This window comes from Lacerta agilis, chromosome 14, assembly GCF_009819535.1.
Source record: "Lacerta agilis isolate rLacAgi1 chromosome 14, rLacAgi1.pri, whole genome shotgun sequence".
Classification (NCBI taxonomy): Eukaryota; Metazoa; Chordata; class Lepidosauria; order Squamata; family Lacertidae; genus Lacerta; species Lacerta agilis.
This window is the reverse complement of record NC_046325.1, coordinates 2,423,976-2,448,577: the sequence shown is the minus strand read 5'-3', so window position 1 is coordinate 2,448,577 and position 24,602 is coordinate 2,423,976. Positions and strand designations below refer to the sequence as shown.

Here is a 24,602-nt window from a genome sequence, read left to right as displayed (position 1 = left end):
GCACGAGGCGCGCCTGCGCATTGGTTTGGAAGGGTTGAAATGTCCGCCGGGTTAGGTGGGAGACGCTGCGCATGCGCACCCGGGAAGGCGTTTCTCTCGCTCGCTCTCCGGCGCGTAGGGGTTATGGAGGCGGAAGTTTCGCCCAGCTTCATTTGCTCCCACCTTTGGTCAAAATGGCGGCGTCGACGGCTCTGAAGGGCCTGCTGGTCCCGCACGTCCTCCCGGAGAACTGCTACGACGAGCTCTTCCTCAGCCTCAACCTCTTGCACAGTGAGTCGCGCTCTCTTCGACGCCCTTTTTGTCCTATCGGGGACTCGTAAATTCGTCGCCGTAGCAACGCCTGGCCTGGCGGAAGTGTCCTGTGGGGGCGACCGGGCGCCATTTTGGTGAAGGGTGAAATTTTATCCCTGCTATCTTGGGTGGCCATTTTGGTAAAGGGCGGAAGTGGCAGTCGGCTCCGTTTCCGGGCCCCGTGCCTTCCTTCACCTTGTAGCCGGGCGGAAGTACCACGAGATTTTTAATTTTATTAACATTTACCCCTAGAATTGCAAATGAAGCTATCCTTTGCGGGGAGAAAAGCTTAAAAAAAGCTTTAAATATGAAGATGCTGTTCGTCGTCTCCTAAACAGGGTCATGGACGAAGCACAGCGAAGGCTCTCGGCGCCATGTCTGTTTTGGGCACGAAGTTCATATGGCAGCCGGGGATCTTTTAAGCTCCGCCCCTTTCCCTTCAAGCAGGGCTGTCATTGGTTAGGCGCCTGTCAGGTAGACCTCTAGCAGGTGAAGCGTTTCCCAGCGTACTGTGGATGAGGGAAACTTCACCGGTGGAATGTCTGCCTGCCATGCAGAAAGCAAGGCTGCTGCTGCTGCTGCTCTCTCATGGAGCTGTTGCGGGTCCCTTTCAGCGAAGGCTGCTCAGTGCAGAAAGTGGAATTTATGTCCAGTATCACAGGAGTATTGTAAAAGGAAAAAAAGCATCACTGTTAGCAATTAATTATGTTTTGTGTCCTTTTGTCTCTTTCCCCCTGTTCCTTCAGTTCCATGCCTCAAAATCTTCATCAGCAAGGGCCTAGGATTCGGCATCGTGGCTGGTTCCCTCATGGGTACGGACACTTGGACTTCCCAGTCAGATAATCTGACTTTTAATATAAACTATTAAGATTTTTTTAAAAGGGTTTTCTGTTTTGTTTTGTGCATGTGTATTCTCTGCGGAATATATATATATGTGTGTGTGTGAGTGTGTCGTTTTGACTTACATTGGTAAGAAAAAGCCCAATAAGTTTAATAAATAGTACTTATAATAATAATATATGGGATGCAGGTGGCGCTGTGGGTTCAACCACAGAGCCTCTTGGGCTTGCCGATCGGAAGGGCGGCGGTTCGAATCCCCGCGACGGGGTGAGCTCCCGTCGCTCTGTCCCAGCTCCTGCCAACCTAGCAGTTTGAAAGCACGTCAAAGTGCAAGTAGATAAATAGGTACCGCTCTGGTGGGAAGGTAAACGGCGTTTCCGTGCACTGCTCTGGTTCGCCAGAAGCGGCTTAGTCATGCTGGCCACATGACCCGGAAGCTGTACGCCGGCTCCCTCGGCCAATAAAGCGAGATGAGCGCTGCAACCCCAGATTCGTCTGCGACGACCTAATGGTCAGGGGTCCCTTTACCTTTACCTATAATAATAATACTGAGAATAATAATAAAAGAAGACTGAGAGGTGAGATAGATAGATAGATAGAATTCATATACTGCCCTATACCCGAAGGTCTCAGGGCAGTTCACAGAAAAAGATCAACATAAAAACCGCTCTATATATATATATATATATAATCCAAATAAAAACAACCCAATAACACACATTCCGTCCCCTCTTCTCTGGCATAAACAACTCCCACTTCTCAATATCCTCCTTAAAGTGTGGCGCCCAGAACTGGACACAGGACTCCACGCTGGGTCTGACCAAGGCAGAATAGAACAGGACTCTGACTTCTTCCTTCCTCTTTCTGCAGTGAAGCTGCCCCAGATCTTCAAGATCCTGGGGGCCAAGAGCGCTGAGGGGCTGAGCTTCCATTCCATCCTCCTGGAGTTGCTCGCCATCAGCGGCACCATGGCCTACAGCATCGCCAACGCTTTTCCGTTCAGGTATGGGCCTTCCTATAGCTGCGGTTCATAGAGTTGGAAGGGGCCCCCAAGGATCATCCAGCCCAACCCCCTGCAATGCAGGAATCCTTTGCCCAACGCGGGGCTTGAACTCATGACCCTGAGATTAAGAGCGCCATGCTGCACCAACCGAGCTACCCCCAGCAGTCCTATGACCTCGGAAGGTGGCAGACTCTCCTGCTTTTGAGCTCCCAGAATTAATTCCTAATATCCCTGCATTGCAGGGGGCTGGACTAGATGACCCCCAGGATCCCTTCCAACTCTACAATTCTGTGATTCGGTCCACAAACTGAGCAGGGGCTGGGTCATGCTCCGAATCATCTGGCAGGCACCCTCTTCAACTTCGGGACCTGCGTTTCGCCTCCCAAGCTCCTCCACCCCCCCCCCTGCCCTTTTCCGAACCCAACACTTCCAACTATCTTCCCCTTCTAGACAGACCCTCTTCACCCCCCCATAATCGATTCCGGACTTTAGTGGGGAGGGTCTGAGCCGAGCTACGAACCCAGAAGCAATGCAGCTGCAAAAACAGCAACAACAATTTTTATATTAAATGTAAAACAAGCAGGAACAGGGTATTCCAAGAATTCAACGAAAGAGGGTTGAGCACTGTCGGGTATAAGGTAATGAGACGGAAGGAATAAAGAAAAATCTGTACTAAAGAGGCAGTATGGCAGTATTCCAAGATAAGATGTGAACCGAGGGTCTAAATTAAACATGCATCTTCTAAACGACCTCGGTCCTGTATACCTGAAGGAGCGTCTACACCCCCATCATTCAGCCCGGACACTGAGATCCAGCGCCGAGGGCCTTCTGTTGGTTCCCTCACTGCGAGAAGCAAAACTACAGGGAACCAGGCAGAGGGCCTTCTCGGTAGTGGCGCCCGCCCTGTGGAACACCCTCCCATCAGAAGTCAAGGGAATAAACAACTACCTGACATTCAGAAAATTCCTGAAGGCAGCCCTGTTTAGGGAAGTTTTTAAACTGTGATATTTTAAAGGTGAACTGGAATTTGGATGGGATTTGTCCTCCATGTCGTGGTTTGGTTAAATAAGCTACAGGAAAACCCACCAGACAGCCGCAAAGGGGTCTGCTTCCCCTCTGAGAACCGATGGGTCAGTTTCTCCTTTGTGGCTGTAAATAAGGTGTTGGTTTTTTTAAAAAAAAACCAAACCAGTTCATAATAGAGTACATAAAAACGTCCTTCGCCTCCCTTGAGCCACGACCGAAACGGGCAGATCTCAGGAAGTGAGTTATCTGTGTCTCGCTGCTAGGTAATTTGGAGTTCTCTCAAGCTAAGCGCAACCTGAGTTCCACGCAGACCTTTCGACTGGCGGCGGTGCCGAGTTCGAATCCCAACATTCGTTTTCATGCGCACACAATCCCACTAGTTACAGGAGCGTGCGGCCACCTCCTGCTCTCTTAACCGCCACCTGGTCTGCAGAGGTCTAATCCTTTGCCAGATCAATATCGCCAGCGGATCCCTGGAGCTGGAGTTTTAAAGGCGTAAGGGCTGGTTCCTAAAGTCCCAAATCCTGCCTTTTTGGGGGGGGGCGTTTGTCCGTGCTCTGGTTACTGATCCTCTCACACCCATTTTGCGCCTCTCTGCTGTTGGTAGCGGAAGGATAACAACGCCTTGAAGGAGGAAGCTGCTACCTGCCTTGAAAATTAGTTTGGATCAAGAGACTTCATTTCCCCCCCTAATGCATTTCTCTCTTTCTCTCTCCCCCCCCCCACAACAACAGTTCCTGGGGCGAGGCTTTCTTCCTGATGTTGCAAACCGTGACCATCGGGTTCCTGGTGCAGCATTTTGGGGGCCACACGGGACGGGGTGAGTTTGAAACAACTGGGCCAAAGCAAACAAGATGAATTTTAACAAGGAGAAATGTAAAGTACTACACTTGGGCAAAAAAAAAATGAAAGGCACAAATACAGGATGGGTGACACCTGGCTTGAGAGCAGTACATGTGAAAAGGATCTAGGAGTCTTGGTAGACCATCAACTTGACATGAGTCAACAGTGTGATGCAGCAGCTAAAAAAGCCAATGCAATTCTGGGCTGCATCAATAGGAGTATAGCATCTAGATCAAGGGAAGTAATAGTACCACTGTATTCCGCTCTGGTCAGACCTCACCTGGAATACTGTGTCCAGTTCTGGGCACCACAGTTCAAGAAGGATACTGACAAGCTGGAACGTGTCCAGAGGAAGGCAACCAAAATGGTCAAAGGCCTGGAAATTATGCCTTATGAGGAACGGCTTAGGGAGCTGGGTACGTTTAGCCTGGAGAAGAGAAGGTTGAGGGGTGATATGATAGCCATGTTCAAATATATAAAAGGATGTCATCTAGAGGAGGGAGAAAGGTTGTTTTCTGCTGCTCCAGAGAAGCGGACACAGGGCAATGGATTCAAACTACAAGAAAGAAGATTCCACCTAAAACATTAGGAAGAACTTCCTGATAGTAATTGCTGTTCGACAGTGGGATTTGCTGCCAAGGAGTGTGGTGAAGTCTCCTTCTTTGGAGGTCTTTAAGCGGAGGCTTGACAGCCATCTGTCAGGAATGCTTTGATGGTGTTTCCTGCTTGGCAGGGGGTTGGACTGGATGGCCCTTGGGGTCTCTTCCAACTCTAGGATTCTATGATTCTATGAAACCAGAGTCTAGAGTACATTTAATTGAATCATAGTTGGAAGGGGTCCCTGGGAATCATCTAGTCCAACCCCCCCTGCAAGGCAGGAATATGCAGCTGTCCCACGCGGGGATCGAACCTGCAACCTTGGCGTCATCAGCACCGCACCCTAAGCGGCTGAGCTATCCACAGGAATTTCTGGAATTTGGAATGCATGCTCTCTGTGTATCACGTATGTTTTAGCCCCTTGTGCCTTGTTTTGATTCCGTAAGCTGGGTGGGAGAGACGACGCGATAGAGGTTTATAAAATTGTGCCTGGCATGAAGATAGCTTTTCCTCCCCCTCTCGTAACACTCGAAGCCCATAGACGCCCGAGAAGCCGGAATGTTGGAAGGACAAATAAAAATTATTTTATTCGTGCTGAACACAGTTAAACTGTGGAACTCCCTCCTGCAGGAGGCAGCCGCGATGGCCACCAACTTGGAAGGTTTTAAAAGAGGATTGGACCAATCCAGTTAGGAAGAGAGGCTGCTATCGATGGCTCCGCTCTGCTTCCACAGTTGGAGGCAGCGACACTTCTGAGTGCCAGTTGCTGGAAACCCCAGGAGAGTGTTGCTCTCGTACTTAAATACTTCAGAAATTTCAGAAATAGACTGGAAAGAGAAGTGGCTGAATTGCAACTAATCACCAAACTTAAAACCACGGAGAGACCTGGTCTGAACAAAGACATTGGATTCTTATCTCATTATACATGGCAAAGCTATCTTTAGCCATCTCACCCCTTGCTTTTTCCTGTAAGACCAATTGCAGTCGTTAACAGTCGCCAACAGGTTTTCCACACCTATCAGCCAATCCCCCATTCCCACCACCCTTCTGAGTAATACCCCTCCCCACGCTCTCACTATATATAAGGGTCTGGCGACTTCTGTTTCAGTGTATCTGAAGAAGTGTGCATGCACACGAAAGCTCATACCAAGAACAAACTCAGTTGGTCTCTAAGGTGCTACTGGAAATAATCTTCTATTTTGTTTCGACTATGGCAGACCAACACGGCTACCCACCTGTAACTTAAATACTTCTTGTGGGCTTCCCATAATAGGCATCTGGAGGACGGCTGTGAGAACTGGATGCCGGACCAGATGAACCACCGGCCTGACCCAGCAGAGCCCTCCTTATATCCTTAAGCCAGCTAGCGGGGCTGCCTTCGTGACACAACACCTCTGTTTCAACCCCTAGGTGTGTCCTTCCTGCTCGCCTACTTCGGAGTCCTGGCCCTCCTGCTATCCTCGCTGACGCCCATGGGTGTCGTGACGGCGCTCCAGGCCTTCAACATGCCCGCCATCATAATAAGCAGGGTAAGGGGCACCCAAGGGCCTGCACCCAGGGGTATGGGGATTGGAGAAATTTTGCCCCATGTCTCAGATTCTGCAGCGCCCCTTATCTCTCTCGTTCCTCCAAAGATTGCAAACCTGTTTTGTGCTGTCGTTTCGGGGAGCAGCAGCTCCCAAAGTGGGTGCTACTGCCCTGGGGGTGGGGGGCGCTAAGAGGCAAGGGGTGTGTGTGTGTGTGCTGGAGATGGCTCCCCCCAAGCACACTGAATTCAGAGATCATCAGGGGGTTGGGGCTGGGTGTTCATCAGTACGCAGATGACACCCAGCTCTACCTCTCTTTTAAATCGGAACCAGTCAAGGCGGTGAATGTCCTGTGTCCTTTGGACTCACCGCTGTCCACGGAGGCGCAGGTCCATTCTGTGTCCAGGGCAGCTGTCTACCAGCTCCATCAGGTACGCAGGCTGAGACCCTCCCTGCCCGCAGACTGTCTCGCCAGAGTGGCGCATGCTCTGGTTATCTCCCGCTTGGACTACTGCAATGCACTGGAGGCGGTTGGAGGATGGATGGCGGCTAACAGATTGAGGTTGAATCCTGAAAAGACAGAAGTACTATTTGGGGGGGGGACTCCCTGGTCCTGAATGGCGAAACTGTGCCCCTGAAGGACCAGGTGCGCAGCCTGGGAGTCATTTTGGACTCACAGCTGTCCATGGAGGCACATTCTGTGTCCACGGCAGCTGTCTACCAGCTCCATCTGGTTCGCAGGGTGAGACCCTTTCTGCCTGCAGACTGTCTCACCAGAGTGGCACATGCTCTGGTTAACTCCCACCTAGACTACTGCAATGCGCTCTACGTGGGGCTACCTTTGAAGGTGACCCGGAAACTGCAATTAATCCAGAATGCGGCAGCTAGACTGGGGATTGGGAGACCATATAACACCGCTCCTCAAAGACCTACGTTGGCTCCCAGGACATTTCCGAGCACAATTCAAAGGGTTGGTGCTGACCTTGAAAGCCCTAAACGGCCTCAAAGGCCCAAGATACCTGAAGGAGCGTCTCCACCCCCATCGTTCAGCCCGGACACTGAGGTCCAGCTCCGAGGGCCTTCTGGCGGTTCCCTCCCCGTGAGAAGTGAGGTTATAGGGAACCGGACAGAGGGCCTTCTCGGTAGTGGCACCCGCCCTGTGGAACACCCCTCCTTTCAGATGTCAAGGAAATAAGCAATTATCCTATTTTTAAAAGACATCTGAAGGCAGCCCTGTTGAGGGACATTTTTAATATTTAATGCTGTATTGTTTTTAATATTTGATTGGGAGCCACCCAGAGTGGCTGGGGACACTCAGTCAGATGGGCGGGGTATAAATTATTATTATTATTATTATTATTATTATTATTATTATTATTATTATTATTATCCTTTTCCCCCATTTTAATCTCCTTTTTTGCAAATATATTTTTAATTTCAGATAAACAAAACAAAATACATATTTACCAAATATAAATTCTACATTATAACATAAACTGAGTTTTCCTGACTTCCCTCCTTCTCTACTATAGTTTTGTAAATTTCTCCATTCAACCGCTTTCTCTAAATTTCCACATATTATTTACATCATATTAATACCACTATCCATGGTTATCCTTTCTGTTATAGTGCAGGTATTTCATCACACCTGTCAGTGTTTTACAAATTTTGCAGTCTTTTTAAATATTCTAGAAATTTACTCCAATCTAATTGGAACTGTTGGTCTCTTTGGTTTCTTAATTCTCCCAGTCAACCTCGCTAATTCCGAATATTCTTATCAATTTCTATTATTATTATTTTCCAGTTGACCAGCCTAGGCTTTCTTCTTTGTCTCCTTTGCTCACATTTGCTTGTGTTTTCGATTTGATTCAATCTGTTGGGTTGTCTTTTGCATGGCTCAGCAGAGCTCTACCTTTAGCATTTTGGGGGGAGAGAGGATAGCCGTAGAGATGGACCTAGATTGCAGCCACAGGACTAATGGGGAATCCTAGGGGGCCCATCTACGCCCCTATCCGGACAGGGATAGCCTAACTACTGTTGTCTATGTTCTGGTAACCTCAAGGTTAGATGACTGCAACGGGTTAGACGTAGGGCTGCCTCTGAAGACTGTTCGGAAACTTCAGCTGGTGCAGAATTCAGCAGCCAGGTTGCTCACCGGAGCAAGACGGTTTGAGCATATTGCACCGATCCTGGTTCGACCGCACTGGCTACCGATTAGTTTCTGGGCCCAATTCAAAGTGCTGGTTTTGACCTATAAAGCCTTAAATAGCCCAGGAGCGCAAGACCTAAAGGACCGCCTCTTTCCATATGAACCTACCCAGACCCTGAGATAATCTTCTGAGACCCTTCTTCATGTGTCTCCTCCTTGAGAGATCCAGAGGGTGACAACACAAGAACGGGGCCTTCTCTGCAGTGGCTCCCCGTCTGTGGGACGCTCTCCCCAACGGAAGTTCGCCTGGCGCCTTCATTATACACCTTCAGGCGCCAGGCAAAAACGTTCCTTTTTCACCAGGCCTTTGGTTGATCTTCTGGACATCCAACACTCTTTTAGAATGTGGTTCTTTTTTGGGTTGTTTTTTTTTTAAAAAAAAAATTGGTTTATTGTTTTTGGTTTGATTTTATATGTTGTGCTCTTGTTGTGAACCGCCCTGAGACCTCCGGGTATAGGGCGGTGTATAAGTTGAATAAATAAATGAAATGTCACCCCTCTTCCCTGTGCCGCCCCCCCCCCCCGACAGCTCCTGCAAGCAGCCACAAACTACCGCAACGGCCACACAGGGCAGCTCTCCGCCGTCACAGCCTTCCTGCTTTTTGCGGGCTCTCTGGCCCGGATCTTCACTTCCATCCAGGTAGGCCGGGATTCACCTGCCCGGGGTGGGTGGGGAGGGGAGAGAGGCGTCATTCAAGGCTAGCAGCTGAAGTAAAGGAAGGAGGCGTTGGGCTTGCAGGAAATCAAAACCCTCCGTTGCTTTCTGCATTGTGGTTGAGGGTGGGTAAAAAAGGTAAAGGGACCCCTGACCGTTAGGTCCAGTCGCGGACGACTCTGGGGTTGCGGCGCTCATCTCGCTTTACTGGCCGAGGGAGCCGGCGTCCAGCTTCCGGGTCACGTGGCCAGCATGACTAAGCCGCTTCTGGCGAACCAGAGCAGCGCACGGAAACGCCGTTCACCTTCCCGCCGGAGTGGTACCTATTTATCTACTTGCACTTTGATGTGCTTTCGAACTGCTAGGTGGGCAGGAGCAGGGACCGAGCAACGGGAGCTCACCCCGTCATCGCGGGGATTCGAACCGCCGACCTTCTGATCGGCAAGCCCTAGGCTCTATGGTTTAACCCAGTGTTTTTCAACCTTTTTTTGGGCAAAGGCACACTTGTTTCATGGAAAAAATCACGAGGCACACCACCATTAGAAAATGTTAAAAAAATTAACTCTGTGCCTATATTGACTATATATAAAGTAATTTTCCCACGGCACACCAGGTAACATCTCTAGTGTGCTGCGGAACAGTGGTTGAAAAACACTGGTTTAACCCACAGCGCCACCCGCGTCCTTGAGGGTGGGTGGGGTCTAAACGTCGTTTTTTAATTTTTTAAAAAAGTTGAACGCCGCCTCACATACCAACTTGGGCGGGCAGGCATCGGGGAAGAAGGTGGGGGTGGAAATGAAACCGGCAGACCTGCCATTTTCTCCCCCTCCCTCCCCGCAGGAGACGGGAGACCCCCTCCTGGCTCTCACCTACATCGTGGCCTCATCCTGCAACAGCATCATCACGGGACAGCTGATTTATTACTGGAACGTCCCCGTGGACAAGTGCAAGGAGGAATAGGAGTCCTGGGCGGGGATCGTGACTTTCCCCGTCAACCAACCACCCCCTTGCAGACCCCACCACCCTCCTGGACAAGAAGCACATCAGGGAAGGGGCTGTTTTTCCAGGAAGATTTCTCTCGCTCTCTCTATCTCTCTTTTTGCATTCTGAGCCAATGGACAGTTGCTGTCTTTTTCTCTGGGAATCTCGCGGGACTTGTAAGCTGGAAACGGGGGTTGCTTTTTTTAAAACCTGCTATGATCTCCAAACCCGCCAACAGGGCCAAGGTGTGGTGTGGGGAGGTCTCAGAGGCCTATGAGGAATAAATGTATATTCTGGGATGGAGCTCTGCCTCCAAACTCCTCCCAGTAACCCAAATACAGGTGAGAGTGTGTCATGACTCTGCATTGTTCTTTAAACCAGCCCTTCACTCGGAACAATGAGCACTAGAATCTTGTTCTCTTGCTAGGAGATTTGGCCGTAGTTCAGCGCCAACAGAAGTCTAGTGTCCCGATCCACGGAAGTCATAGTACCGCTCTATTCTGACCACACTTGGAATACTGTGTCCAATTCTGCGCACCGCAATTTAAGAAGGATGTTGTTCTGAGGAGGGCGACCTAGGTGATCAAGGGCAGGTGTCCCCAAACTAAGGCCCGGGGGCTGGATGCGTCCCAATCGCCTTCTAAACCCGGCCCGCGGACGGTCCGGGAATCAGCGTGTTTTTACATGAGTAGAATGTGTGCTTTTATTTAAACTGCATCTCTGGGTTATTTGTGGGGCATAGGAATTCGTTCATTTTTATTTATTTTCAAAATATAGTCCGACCCCCCCACCCCACACAAGGTCTGAGGGACCGTGGACCGGCCGGCCCCCTGCTGAAAAAGTTTGCTGACCCCTGATCAAGGGTCTGGGAACCGAGCCTGATGAGGAACGGTTGAAGGAGTTGGGGATGTTTAGCCTGGGAAAGAGGAAACCGGGAGGAGATAGGAGAGCAATCTTCAAATACCTGGAGGGCTGCCCCATGGAGGAGAGAGCATGCTTGTTTTCTCCTGCTCTGGACGGTGGGACTCGAACAAAGCAAACATCAGGAAGAATTTTCCTTCGGGAGGTGGTAGCCTCTCCTTCCTTGGAGGTTTTTAAGCAGAGGATGGGTGGCCTTCTGTCATGGATGCTTTAGCTGAGATTCCTGCATCGCAGAGGGCTAGGCCAGGTGACCCTCGTGGCGTACGACCAAAGCACCCACCTTGCATGCAGAAGGTCGCAGGTTCAGTCCGTAAACGGCGCCTCCGGGTAGCGTTGGGAAAGGCTCCCTGCTCGACACCCGGTTGCTGCCGGCCAGTGTAGACAATACTGAACTAGGTGGATGCCAGTGCCCTGATTAGCAGCTGCTTCCCCTCGCTCCCAGCAGAGGGAGTTCTCGGGTTTGCTCCATCCAGGTGAGTAAACTTATCTGAAGAAGTGTGCATGCACACGGGGGGGGGGGGGATAACAAACTTAGTTGGTCTCTAAGGTTCCAGTTACAGGTAGGTAGCCGTGTTGGTCTGCCATAGTCAAAACAAAATAAAATAAAAAATTCTTTCCAGTAGCACCTTAAAGGTAAAGGGACCCCTGACCATCAGGTCCAGTTGTGTCCGACTCTGGGGTTGCGGCGCTCATCTCGCTCTATAGGCCGAGGGAGCCAGTGTTTGTCCGCAGACAGCTTCCGGGTCATGTGGCCAGCATGACAAAACCACTTCTGGCGAACCAGAGCAGCGCACGGAAATGCCGTTTACCTTCCCGCTGGAGTGGTACCTATTTATCTACTTGCACTATGACGTGCTTTCGGACTGCTAGGTGGGCAGGAGCAGGGACTGAGCAACGGGAGCTCACCCCGTCGCAGGGATTCGAACTGCCGACCTTCTGATCAGCAAGCCCTAGACTCTGTGGTTTAACCCACAGCGCCACCTGGCTCATACCAAGAACAAAATTAGTTGGTCTCTAAGGCAGTGTTTTTCAACCACTGTTCCGTGGCACACTAGTGTGCCGCGAGATGCTGCCTGGTGTGCCGTGGGAAAAATTGAAAAATTCAAGAGAATTACTTTATATATAGACAATATAGGCACAAAGTTAATTTTTTTAACATTTTCTAATGGTGGTGTGCCTCGTGATTTTTTTCATGAAACAAGTGTGCCTTTGCCCAAAAAAAGGTTGAAAAACACTGCTCTAAGGTGCTACTGGAAAGAATTTTTTATTTGGTCTCTAAGGTGCAAGTGGAAGGAATTTTTTTTTCTTTCGACTACAGCACACCAACACAGCTACCTGCCTGTAACTGGAACCTCCCAAATGTGTGTGTGTGTCTCCCCGCCCCCCCCCCCAGCTCAGCTCAATCCAGCCTGCAAAAATACCTCCCAGTTTTTGCACATCAAATGCCCTGGAGGGTGGGAAGTGGGTGCTTCTTGCTCTGGTTTGTGGGTGATGCTGGCTGGCAAGGGGGCGGGGGGGGGGAGGACAGCCAGCCAGGGTAGGGCAGGGCATCCTAATTGGGGAGCTTAGCAAGATTTCGCTTCAGGGAGGGAGAGCAGGTGAGTCAGAGGAGATCTGCAGCTGCCTTCCTGGAGTGCAGTGGAGTGGGGGGGGGTTGTAGCGTTTAAACCTTTGCCAAAGGGTGTTTCCCCCCCCCCTCCAAACCTCCCCACCCTTTTACACACACACACACGCACACCACTGCTTTCAGAATCACAACATCTCTGTAACTAAGCGGCTGAGATTACCTGCTGCAGCTCGGCCTCTTTGGGTTGGATCGAAAGGGGCTGGTTTGAAAAGTAGCATGCATAAAAGCCCGGTGGATCAGGCCCATCCAGTCCAGCTTCCTGTTCTCACAGGGGCCAAATACCCCCCAGAACATAGGTAGGCAAACTAAGGCCTGGGGGCTGGATCCGGCTCAATCGCCTTCTCAATCCAGCCCACGGACGGTCCGGGAATCAGCATGGTTTTACAGGAGTAGAATGTGCCCTTTTATTTAAAATGCATCTATGTAAAAAGTTTGCTGACCCCTGCCTCAGAACCTAAGAATCTAGGTAGACTGCCTCTGGAGCTGGAGGCTCCACGCTAACTTGAGAGCTTGGCTGCTGGGTCAAACCCAATGGCCCATCCAGTCCAGAGACCTGTTCTCACTGGGGCTGACCAGGTGCCCCAAAAGGGAAGCCCACGGGCAGGATCCGAGTGCGAGAGCCGCTCTCCCCTCCTGTGGTTTCTTGCAGCTGGGATTCAGAAGCGTTGTGACTCGAGCAATGCGATGCATAACCATCATGGCAGCTGGGAGCGGTTTGGTCGAATCCTTTTTCAAAGCCCTCTAGGTTGGTGGCCGTCGTTGCTTCCTGTGGGAGGGAGATCCATTGGTTAAATGCTCACCTGCCCTTGTCACAGGCAGATTGTAGAGTTGGCAGGCACCCGGATTCTTCTAGCCCACCCCCCTTGAATGGATGTTCGCACACAAAACCTCTCCAACCCCCATCACAGTTCCCACCCCCCAAAAAAGACACAGGCCAAAGGACCCACCCAAAGACTTTTTTAATTCAGCATCCTGTTCTCATAGTAAAGGGACCCCTGACCATTAGGTCCAGTCGTGGACGACTCTTGGGTTGCAGCGCTCATCTCGCTTTACTGGCCAAGGGAGCCGGCGTACAGCTTCCGTGTCATGTGGCCAGCATGACTAAGCCGCTTCTGGAGAACCAGAGCAGCGCACGGAAACGCCGTTTACCTTCCCGCCGGAGCGGTACCTATTTATCTACTTTCACTTTGACGTGCTTTTGAACTGCTAGGTTGGCAGGAGCAGGGACCGAGCAACGGGAGCTCACCCCGTCATTGCGGGGATTCGAACCACAGACCTTCTGATCAACAATAATATTTATTATTTGTACCCCGCCCATCTGGCTGGATTTCCCCAGCCACTCTGGGTGGCTTCCAACAAAAATCAAATACAAAAATACCACACATTAAAAACTTCCCTAAAAAGGGCTGCCTTCAGGTATTGTCTGAATGTCAGGTAGTTGTTTATCTCCTTGACCTGTGATGGGAGGGCGTGATGGGACCTGTGATAGGACAAGCCCTAGGCTCTGTGGTTTAACCCACAGCGCCACCCCCAAAGGCAGCCCCCACCCCCCCAGGGAGAGCATCTCCATCTCTTATGAAGGGATTTTTTAAGATAGTAAGAGACCCACATTGCATCTTGTAACAACATAGCTCGGACAAACCCGGCCCTCCAGATGTTTTGGGACTACAAATCCCTAGGTCAGGGATGATGGGAATCGTAGTCCCAAAACATCTGGAGGGCCGGGTTTGCCTATGCCTGACATAGATCTTTAAGGCAAAAGATGCGTTTCCAGCTGTGCGGGATTATGGAAAGACTTTTTTGTCACCCTAATTCATCACTCTGGAGAGCACTTTTCTCTAACTTGCTGGGTTTTTTGGACCGCAAACCTCACTCAGCTATAGCCAGCGCAACCAGGGTGCCAGGGCCCAAAACATCTGCAGGACGACAGGCTGCCCTGGTGCCGCCTCCCTCCATAATGACTTGGCAACTGCCTACGCCATGCTCTGGCAACCTCCGGGCTGGACTACTGCAACGCTATCTGCTTGGGGCCACCCTTGAAGACCGTCACGGGACTTCCATGTTGGTCCAAAATGCAGCAAAAGCAGCTGGGTTACTGGCTGGGCTTCTGTTTAGATTTCATGTAAACCCCCCTCCCCAGTTTCAGTTGCTCTGTGTTTTATATACACAATTTAAAAAAATTAAAATTAAGCTCCTCTGTTTCCAAACAGCTGAGCTGGTTCATGATGCTCCTCAAAATTTGTGCCCAAAAACCCTACAATTATAATGTGGGATTACATTCTGAGAAACCAAGCGTTCCAAGTGTTCTTATTGGGAACATTTTTTAAAAAAGCCCGCAGGGACTCTCTAAACCTCTGGAAACAGTTTTGAAAACCAGGAGTGTCCCTGGGATTGCAGTTACAGAGGCACAAGAGATCGCTAAATGCTGTTTTTGTGTCATTTTTGCATTTTTTGAGGTGGTTTCTGGCCCTTTAATTGCCACTTCTGGGTTTGTGCAGAGATGGCATGGGGAGATCAGAAGAGGCCTTTTCTGTGGCGGCCCCTAACCTACAGACCAGAGCTGCAATGGGTGCCTTTATGGCACAGCTTTCAGTGAGTGCCAAAGACCTCCTTACCTTGGGTTTTTGACACTCAAAAGGGTATATTTTCCAAACCCGGTTTTTAATCGTGTGGTTTTAATGCCGTAGCCTCCAAAGGGTGAGCAGTAAAGAAACCAGTTTTGCACAATCCTCAGAGCACAGACCCAGGAAGGAGGCAGCCATCGCACAGCGATATCCGGAAGGCAGGAAAGCTGTACTAAAAAAACTTAATTTCTCCCCACGCCCTGACTCAAATGCACTTTGGGCTTTTCCTCAAAGGCGATCGACAATTCACCCATCTCACTATGCGAGGTGGAGAAGCAGACACACAGTGGACATGGAATTAACTGCGCATTAATGCACGTTTCTAAACTGCCCAGAAATCTCCACGTAGTCACAACTGGACCAGCGCCAGTGGCGAAAATGTGACTGGCACCTGGAGAATTTCGAACCACGTTTTGGGGCGTTCTTTCCCCCATCCTGCAATAAGTCTCCTGGAGGAGGAGAGGAAATTAGGTCTTTCTACAGCACTAGCAGCCTGGTGTGTCATCTTTATTTGAGAAAAGTCTTGAAAAAAAATAAAACGCACCCTTTTCACTCAAAAGCAGCATCCGAATCGGAAGGGGCACCCAAGGGTCATCCAGCTCAACCCCGCCTGAGTCGCAGAAAAACTTGTGTTATTCGCAAGGTGCGTGGCTTTTCAGTTGACCGTCGCCGCCATTGTCTCTTGAGCCGAGATGCCCCCAGACATTGCAACCTTTCCTTCTAAGGGAGCCAATCTTAAAAGTCATTCCACTCGCCCTTTTCGGATGAGGGCTGGAAGGGACATGTTTGAGGGCGGGCGGGGAGCGGGGCTGCCCCCGAAAACTGGGCACGCTCCGGTTCCCGGGCCTGTGGGTGGCAGCCAGCCCTGCCCCTCGGCACACGCCTGTCCCGGCACGAAGGAGGTGAGTCACCCATCGCCAGAGACTGGCAGGAAAGGGATGCTTGCACTGAGCAAGAGGTACCCGGCACCAGCTAATCCCCCTTTCCTGGGTGGGGGGGGGGGTAGGCAGAGGCAGCTCAGAAGGGCTGCAACTCCCTTGGGTCTGCCTGGCATCCAGGGCCAATGTCCAAGCTGGATGGAGCTATAGCACGATTCAGCAAAAGGCAGCTTCCCGTGACCCTTCGTTCGCAACCACGAGGACCAGAATGGCCATAGCAGGACAGCTGCTCGGCGTGCAGAAGTTCCCAATGGGGATTCCCTGCCTGAAACCCCAGCGAGCTCACTCCGTGGTCCGACTCTGTATGGACAGTTCCCCCGTGCTTTTATCCCCCTTAAAAGACTTCCAGCCATCTTTGCAGCTACAGGTTTCCCAGGCACATCCAGAGTTCCTCAGCCACGTTTCGCGGAATTTTCAAGTTGGAACGGAAACCCCCCAGGTCATCTAGACCAACCCCCTTCAAAGCACAACAAGGCGGACACATGACCAGCCATGAACTTCCCCTGGAAGCTGTGGTCCAAGGAGGGGAAACAGGTTGCTGCTACGGTGTGTCCCGGCTGAAATTCCTGCCTTGCAGCGGGGTTGGTCTAGATGACACTTGGAGGTCCCTTTTCCAACTCTACACCCCCACCATTGCATCCCACAAACCTGGGTCATTGACAAACAGCTTTTATTCCTTTTTTTAATATAAAAACCTGGGTCTTTCACAAACAGCTTTTATTCCTTTTTTAAATATAAAAACCTGGGTCTTTCACAAACAGCTTTTATTCCTTTTTTTAATATAAAAACCTGGGTCTTTCACAAACCACTTTTATTCCTTTTTTTAATATAAAAACTTGTTTTTAAAAAAGTAGTTAGCAAAATATAACCCCCCTCCCCATGACGTTTTCCGGGGGACCCCCTTCCACAAATCTAGCTGGGAGTTTTTTCTCTCCGGTAAAAAAAACACAAGCCAGGCAGCCGGCCCTGGAGGGGGTCCTCCCCCCAAGTTTCACCCCCCACCCCACCCGAAAGAGGAATCCCTGCTAGCAGGAATTGGGACCCACCCACCCTTAAGAGGTTCCCGTTTCCTTCATTTCTTAACGTAAAAAAAAACAAAGTCCTGTACAAATCTTCCCACTTCAACATACGCAAGTCTTGTGCGCAAATGAAATTAAGCTCATTCCCCTTTTGCACGAAGCTGGGAAGGTTAAACAGCCCCCAAACCAACACACACACACCCCCAAAAAACAAATCAGTCCTTTCCCCGCCCTCCAAGCCGGTTAAAGGTGGGTCAGCGGAGGTGTGTTGCTGAACCCCAAGTAGGGGTGCTGGGAGATGCAGTACTGGGGCGCTCCGTCCGCAGCCTCGCACGCCTGGAAGGAGTAAGCCGTCATCACGTCGTGGAAGTCGCCGAAGGAGTGGGGGAACTGCTGCTGCAGGCCGCTTTCTTGCTTGATCATCGGGCCCACCCCCGGGGAGGGCTGGGCGCCGTACGTCAGGGTGCTGCGGAAACAAAAGAGAAGAGGGCGTTGGGAGTTGTAGCGCTACCCGCTAGGACCGACCGCCTCGCAGGCATGAAACTGCACCGTTGCAAGGGGTTCCCCCCCAAAAGGTCATCCATCCCAGCCCGCACATTTATGCGCACAAACTCTCCCACGGAGACTCGGGAACCGTAGTTTTCCCCTACAATTCCCAGCAGACTGCACAAACATCGACAAATCTTCTCCAGCCCACCTCGCACTTCTGAAAACGGGGGGAAAAATTGTTCATATACGTACTTGACATGAGCAATTCCTCTGGCCACCCAAAACATAAAATATTTTTTTGCCAGTTGCCCCCGCTCCCAAAAGCAGCTCTCCATTAAGCCCCATTAAACCCCAAGTGGTTTTTGGGAGAGAAGTATTCCTGCCTCCATCCTGGCCAGTAGACCTCTCCTCCTCCATGGATGTCTCAGCCATCTTTTAAAGCCATCCTGTGGCAGGGAGTTCCACAGTTTTCAACACTGTGTTGCGTGAATAAGGACTTTCTTCCATCTCAAAAATCTCAAGGATCCTGTTTAAACAGGAGGAGGAACAGGCGAGAGCAACATCCACAGAGCCCCCAGTGGCCAACTAACCACCCAAGGAACCCCAAGAGCCAGTCCCCCACCCCATATATTCTATGGGTATTCAGAGATAGAACCTCCACTCTCAGGAACAGTGTACCAGGCTCTGCTGGCAGGCCCGGTTTTCTTATTGCACAGGCCTTAGAAACCCTGGCGATTAAGCAGTCTCAGCCAGTGTGGTGCAATGGTTAACAGCATGGGGGGGGGGCTTCGATCTGGGGGCAGGGAAGAAGACCCGGGTTCGAATTCCCCACTCTGCCATGAACCTCAACTGGACGTCACCCTCCGGCTGGCCACCATCTCCTGGGAGGAACAAGCTGCTATACAAATGAAATAATATTAAGACACGTAAATAACCCCAACCGAGCCCCGAAGCCACACCAGACAGCAAATTCTTTTTACATCTCTAATATTCTTATACAAATGAGCAAGTTACGTTAATTTGGATATGCAGGAGATTTTAAAAATAAACGTAAGGAAACGCAGAAAGAGGGAGAAGGAAGTCAAGTTTTAAAATGTCTAACTGAATGTAAAATACGTGAATGTATATATCTGAAAAGTATAATTTATTCAACAAGAAATCTCTAATATTATAAAAAATTGGAGGGGAAAGCAATGATGTGGTTATTTTTATTAAATCTGTATACTACCCCATAGTCATAGATCTATATATTACTGGATTTATTTATTCACTAATTATTATTACTATGCTTACAAGAGCCAGCATGATGTAGAACTTTACACCCTCGTAAAGACCCGGGTTCAAATTCCCCCCACTCAACCCTGAAGCTCGCTGGGTGAGACCAGGGGAGCCAGTCGCTGCCTCACTCAGCCTGTCCTACCTCACAGGGCTGTTGTGATGACAAAATGGAGAGAGAAAGAACCACGTACAGCCACCTGGAAGGAAAAGAGCTGGGATATAGAGGTAAAAAATTAGTACTGTAAATGGAGATTCCAACTAAGCATTAGGAACAATCCTCTTACAGCCTAGTTGGTGGCCACCACTGCCTCTGGTGGCAGCGAGTTCCGCCGTCTAGCTTTCTTTCGCCTGCCCTAAATCGGCCAACCACCGGGGTTGGGATGGATGACCCTTGAGGGGCCCCCTTCCAATGCTACAATCCAGGAGTGTGTGTTGTGCATGCGCTAGGAGGCTGAGAGGTGGCCATAACCCCAGGAGAGCACCTGCCCGGCCCTGCCCTTCGCCACCTGCGGGAAGAGAGAGAAAGCTAATCCCCCCAGGGCCTGTGGGGCGGGCCTGCATTCCACGCCAGCCTGTTCTTCCAGTTTTGGCTGAGAGCCCCCAAACCTGTCGGAACCTGTGCCAGCCCCTCCTCAGCCCAGCAGCCTCCGCCCGCCTTCTTCCCAGGGGGTCCCCGGACCAGAGTCCCAGGACCCTCTCCATCCTCAAGCCTTTCGGGAACCCAGGAATCCTGGCTCTCTCACACGGCACCCACTCGAAAGGCTTGCCTCTCCCATGCCTCCTCCCTCCCCACCCCACCCATGCCAAGCGGCTCGGGTGCGAGTTAGGCCACCCTCGGTCACGACCTCGGGGGCAGGGCTACCCTTTGCGTGTCTCCCGCAGGGCAGGGCCATGATGCACCCTGGAGAGCACCCAAGGAGCTGGCACCCCCCCCCCGGGGTGGGGGGGGGAAGGCCGCACCCAGCGTGCCAGGGCCAGCACCCACCCAGCTTTGCCGGGGCATGACGGTGAGACAGATCTGGGGCAGCAAGCCAGGGCGCTGGGGCTCTCTCCAGGAAGGAAGCAGGGCAACCCCGTAGTTAAAAGGCAGGAATCTCCCAAACAGAGGGGAGACAGGACTCCTGGGTCCCCCAAACAGAGGGGAGGCAGGACTCCTGGGTCCCCCAAACAGAGGGGAGGCAGGACTCCTGGGTCCCCCAAACAGAGGGGAGGCAGGACTCCTGGGTCCCCCAAACAGAGGGGGAGGCAGGACTCCTGGGTCCCCCAAACCGAGGAGAGGCAGGACTCCTGGGTCCCCCAAACCGAGGAGAGGCAGGACTCCTGGGTCCCCCAAACACAGGGGAGGCAGGACTCCTGGGTCCCCCAAACACAGGGGAGGCAGGACTCCTGGGTCCCCCAAACACAGGGGAGGCAGGGTTTTATTCTTTGTAAAAGGGACATTGGTTTGAACATCCTCTGGGCAATCTGGGTTCTCAACTGGGGTGGCAACAAAAAGTGGATGGAATTTTAAATCTTTTGTAGTCTATTGTTATTTTAACTTGTTTAAAGTTTTGAATCATAGCTTTTTTCTTGCTTTATATTTGCTTTCAGGCTGCTGGGCTGTTTTTCTTTTAAAAAACAACAACAAACACAATCTAGCAGCGTTTAAATTTTATAAATTAAGGTGGGCAAGGACTCCTAGATTCTCCGCAAAAATCCCTGCACTCTGAGCACATGCACACACAAACAACAACAACCCAGAGAAGTTTTTACAGGATCACCTTGCCCTAGAAACATTTGGAAGCAGATGTGCCGAGAAGACACCTCCCTCCTTCCTCTCCCCCTCCGGAGAACCCAGGTGTCCTGCTCTTTTAACACAATCAGCAGTTGAAGAGCTTATCTCCACAGATGACTCAAGCCAAATCCGGGAAGTTTGCCCCCAGCCCTGAATCCTGGAGCACCATAATTCAGCAGCCCATTGCAGCAGCTTCTGGATGAGCACAGCTCTGGTGAGGACCTGCAGCAGGTAGTTCCCCTGTTCGCCATACCAGATAGACGCAATTTAAAGAAAAAACACACATTTTTTTGGTGATGCAAAATGTACCAAGGGGCGCTTAATTTGGGGGGACGGGACATAAAACCCGATTTATGAGCCGGTGGCGGTGCATAGTGGTTAGAGTGCAGGACTAGGATCTGGGAGAAGACCCGGGTTCGAATCCCCTGCTTGGCTGTGAAACTCACTAGGTGCGGGTCACTGCCTCGCTCAGCCTAACCTACCTCGCAGGCTTGTTGTGGGGAGTAAATGAGGAAGGGTAGAACCAGTTTCGCTCCTTGGGAGGAGGGACGGCCAAGATGTAAACGCAACTAAATAAACGGGAGGGGTTTGTTGCAAACATTCCTGCAAATCGTAACACGGGATGGGATTTCTCTCTGGTTAGGAAACCAAACAGGGAGATTTTCTATTTTTATTTTCTCCCCGCTAAAGCAAGAGGAACACTCGCCTCGCATGCTCAGCTGAAGGCAAATGCAGGAAGTCCGTTTCGTGAGAACTGCAGGGACCGAGAAGCCGAAATGGTCCCGATCCACCAAGCACACAGTGCTTAGGCCTGGTTTTCTCCAAAGTAAGCCCTCCCGCTGCGTTTCCCTGCAGCTTCCTCCCGAAGGAAGCACGCACAGGATCGCAGCCCCCCCCAAAGGCACTGCGGAGCTTACTCCCGAGTAAGCACGCACAGAATCGCCTGCAAGGAGGCTAGAAAGGAGGGGAGGTTTTCGCCACGAGAGGCTCGTGTCCAAATTATTTATTACAGTGTTAGTCGCTCTCAACAGAATCATTGCGATGCATCAAAGCAAGCCTTGATCGGAGTAGACCCACTGAAAGCAACCGAGCCATTTTCATTGCTTTTAATGGATCTGCTCCGAGCAGAAGCGACTGCTTGATACAACTTTGTGAAGTGAACTGGCGTTGCTTGCTTCCACCCGAAGTCCCAGTGCTTCCGTGAGTCTACTCTGAGTAGGGAGAGCACTGCACGCAGCCCCTTGAAGCTGGAGATCGCTGCCACCCGAGGCCGCAGAGTTTCAATGGGTTTACTCCGAGGAGAGCTTCCCAAACTTCTCACTGAACTCAGACAAAGTCTTACTCCGAGTAGGACTAACAGCGCATACAACCCACTGACATTTAAGGACACCACTAACTCCCAAGGTGCAAGAGCTTCAATGCGCCTACTCCAGAGTAGGGCTCACCTCCAACCCACTGCAGTCTAAGGCCGTTTCTAGCCTACACCTAAAGTTTCCTACTCTCGAGTAGGGCTCATCCACAACCCCACTAAATTCTAGGACATTCCACGCTTCTACTCAGCTTTAATAAAAAGTATTTTAAAAAAAAACCACGCGTCTACTCTGAGTAGGGCTCACCTACAGCCCACTGAATTTAACGGACGTTGCTTCTTCCCAGGGTGTAAAAATTCAATGCGCCTCCTCCCGAGTAGGGCTCGCTTCCAACCCACTGAAACCTACAGACGCTGCTGCTACGGGAGGTCTACAGAGCTTCCACTGAAGTGGACGCCGTACGCCCCTTCCAAACTCCAGAGGGTCTACTCGCGAGCAGGACCGAACTCAAAGCGTCCCGAGGGGGTCTCCTCCGAGCAGGGTCCACCACCATCCCCGAGCCGCCCATCCCCGCCGCGCCGTCGGGGCTGCTCTCCCGGCTCACCTGTAGGGCGCCGCGGATCCGGCCCCGTAGCCTCCTCCTCCTCCTCCTCCTCCTCCGGGTCCTCCTTGGGCGAGCTCGTAGGGGTAGCAGGCGCCCCTGCCGTCGGGGGTCCCTCCTGGGGCGGCGGCGTAGGCGCTCCAGGCGCGCTGCTCGGCCGTCGGGGCGCACGGAAAGCTTCCCGGCGGGACTCCTGCTGCGCCCTTGTCCCGGGCGCGCCCGTTGCCGGATCCGCCCTTGCGCCGGGGCCGGTACTTGTAGTCGGGGTAGTCCTTCATGTGCCGAGCCCGGAGGCGCTTGGCTTCGTCCACGAAGGGCCGCTTCTCGGCGTCGGCCAGCAGCTTCCAGGCGGCGCCCAGGCGCTTGGAGATCTCAGAGTTGTGCATCTTGGGGTGCTCCTGGGCCATCTTGCGCCGCTGCGCGCTCGACCACACCATGAAGGCGTTCATGGGGCGCTTCACTTTCTCCAGGGGGTCCTCGGGGGCAGGAGGATGCGCCTGCGCCCGAGGGGCGGCGGCGGGCAACGGGGCCCCTCCGGGATCTTGCTGCTGCGGAGCTTCCGCGGGGAAAACGGAGAACATCATCTCCTCCTTCGCCGACTAGAGGACCTCGGGGGAACCCGCCAGCGTGAGAAGAAGCTGCAGGCAACGCGGCGTGGGAAAGCGCAGCGCCGGGGCTTATATAGGGGAGGAGGGCGGGGCAGGGCGGGAGGCACGCCCCCCTCAGCACCGGCCACGCCCCTCCCGCTTTTAACTCCTCGCTCGCTCTCCAATTTGGGGAGCGCCATCAGTTGGGAGGCTTCGTCCTAGCCCCGGAACCTCTGTTTCTCTGAAACAGGAGCGAATGTGGGGGGGGGGGCAAGAGTGCCTCCGAGCACGTGCAGAGAGAGAGAGAGAGAGAGAGAGAATGAGACTGTTCCCAAGCGCGCACAAGCTGCCGGATCAGGCCAAATTAGCAAATGAAGTTCGCAGGCTGCGTACAGCGCTGTGTGCTTATGCTTTCACTAATTGATTGATTGATTGATTGATTGCATAATTATTTAGTTTGGGGTTTTTCCCCTTCCAAAAAGAACTCAAAGCGACTTCCCTTTGGTGCCGTAGATGTTGGCGATGTTCATTTTAGCGTCTGGTGTTTGCTTTGACTGCACGCTGTGGTCCGACGCATCGGGGAGTGCTTTAATTTCGATAAAGGAAAGAAGCGGAGAAATTATTGAAATGGCAATGCAAATGCAATGATTGATAGGTATATAAGCATGCCCAGGACTGCAGTCATTCTTGTAGGATTAGAGAGGGAGGGAAAAATCTTCCTTTTCTGAAAGGGGTTGGACTAGATGGCCTTTGGAGATCCCTTCCAGCTACACATTTCTATGAAACCCTCTCGCCTTACATCCCTTGGAACTAGCAGGTCTGGATTTTTTACGGGGGGGGGAGGTGGGGGAGGAAGAAATATTTGCCCCCTCCCAAAATCCACAGCAGGCCAATTCCTTTACTAAGCTAAACAAATAAGGGGGGGGGGGGAATTCTGCCTTGGTGTTAAATAGTCATAAAAGTCTGTGCACTGGTCTGTCTTAAAAGGGAGTGTAGGAAGAGATAGAGGCCTTAATTGATTTGGCCTCTCGGAGGTGCCAGGCGGGTTTCAGATTTCACCCAGGGATGAAGATAAAAGCAAAAATCTCACCCCACCTTTTAAAATTAAATAAAATCGCAGCATCTTCTGCCTTAAGAGAAACAGGCATGCTGCCTGTAGCAGAGGAGAACAAAAAAGAGCGATTTTCATATTAGCATTGTCAGAGATTGATTTCAGTCATGTTTTAAAACTCATTAGGTAGTTTTGCCTAGTGGTTGGAGACAAAGCTCCCCTTGAGAGAATCATTCCCCAAGTCCAAGCGGTGAGCTGTTTGGCAGTGGCACTCGGGAGGTGGCGGACTCCTTCCTCAGCGGTTTTTAAGCAGAGGTTGGATAGCCATCTGCCAGGGGGTTGGGCTAGATAGCCCTTGGGGGTCCCTTCCGACTCTACGGTTCTATGATGCAGCTGGTGCAGACGAAGGCCT

The 24,602-nt window shown here is 51.5% G+C and overlaps 2 protein-coding genes across 2 annotated transcripts; one reads left to right on the top strand and one right to left on the bottom strand.

Moving 5' to 3' along the window:
* Nucleotides 1-77: 77 nt before the first annotated feature.
* On the top strand, nt 78-9,980 carry MPDU1 (mannose-P-dolichol utilization defect 1). Its single transcript, XM_033170720.1, has 7 exons — nt 78-270; nt 1,038-1,103; nt 2,002-2,134; nt 3,895-3,980; nt 6,011-6,129; nt 8,865-8,975; nt 9,831-9,980. Exons 1-7 carry the CDS (start codon nt 174-176, stop codon nt 9,948-9,950), a joined length of 732 nt encoding a protein of 243 aa, XP_033026611.1. The 5' UTR covers nt 78-173; the 3' UTR covers nt 9,951-9,980.
* A 6,783-nt stretch (nt 9,981-16,763) lies between these two features.
* On the bottom strand, nt 16,764-23,142 carry SOX15 (SRY-box transcription factor 15). Its single transcript, XM_033169758.1, has 2 exons — nt 22,556-23,142; nt 16,764-17,566 (listed from the first exon to the last, which is right to left on the bottom strand). Exons 1-2 carry the CDS (start codon nt 23,134-23,136, stop codon nt 17,344-17,346), a joined length of 804 nt encoding a protein of 267 aa, XP_033025649.1. The 5' UTR covers nt 23,137-23,142; the 3' UTR covers nt 16,764-17,343.
* Between the last annotated feature and the right edge of the window lie 1,460 nt (nt 23,143-24,602).

Excerpts from the sequence above, each read along its gene's own strand:
- MPDU1 (XM_033170720.1), top strand. The coding sequence starts at position 174 with ATGGCGGCGTCGACGGCTCTGAAGGGCCTGCTGGTCCCGCACGTCCTC. Across the intron at positions 3,981-6,010 it reads TGGGGGCCACACGGGACGGG|GTGTGTCCTTCCTGCTCGCC; the intron begins GTGAGTTTGAAA and ends TTCAACCCCTAG. Across the intron at positions 8,976-9,830 it reads GGATCTTCACTTCCATCCAG|GAGACGGGAGACCCCCTCCT; the intron begins GTAGGCCGGGAT and ends CCCTCCCCGCAG.
- SOX15 (XM_033169758.1), bottom strand. The coding sequence starts at position 23,136 with ATGATGTTCTCCGTTTTCCCCGCGGAAGCTCCGCAGCAGCAAGATCCC. Across the intron at positions 17,567-22,555 it reads GGATCCGCGGCGCCCTACAG|CACCCTGACGTACGGCGCCC; the intron begins GTGAGCCGGGAG and ends TTGTTTCCGCAG.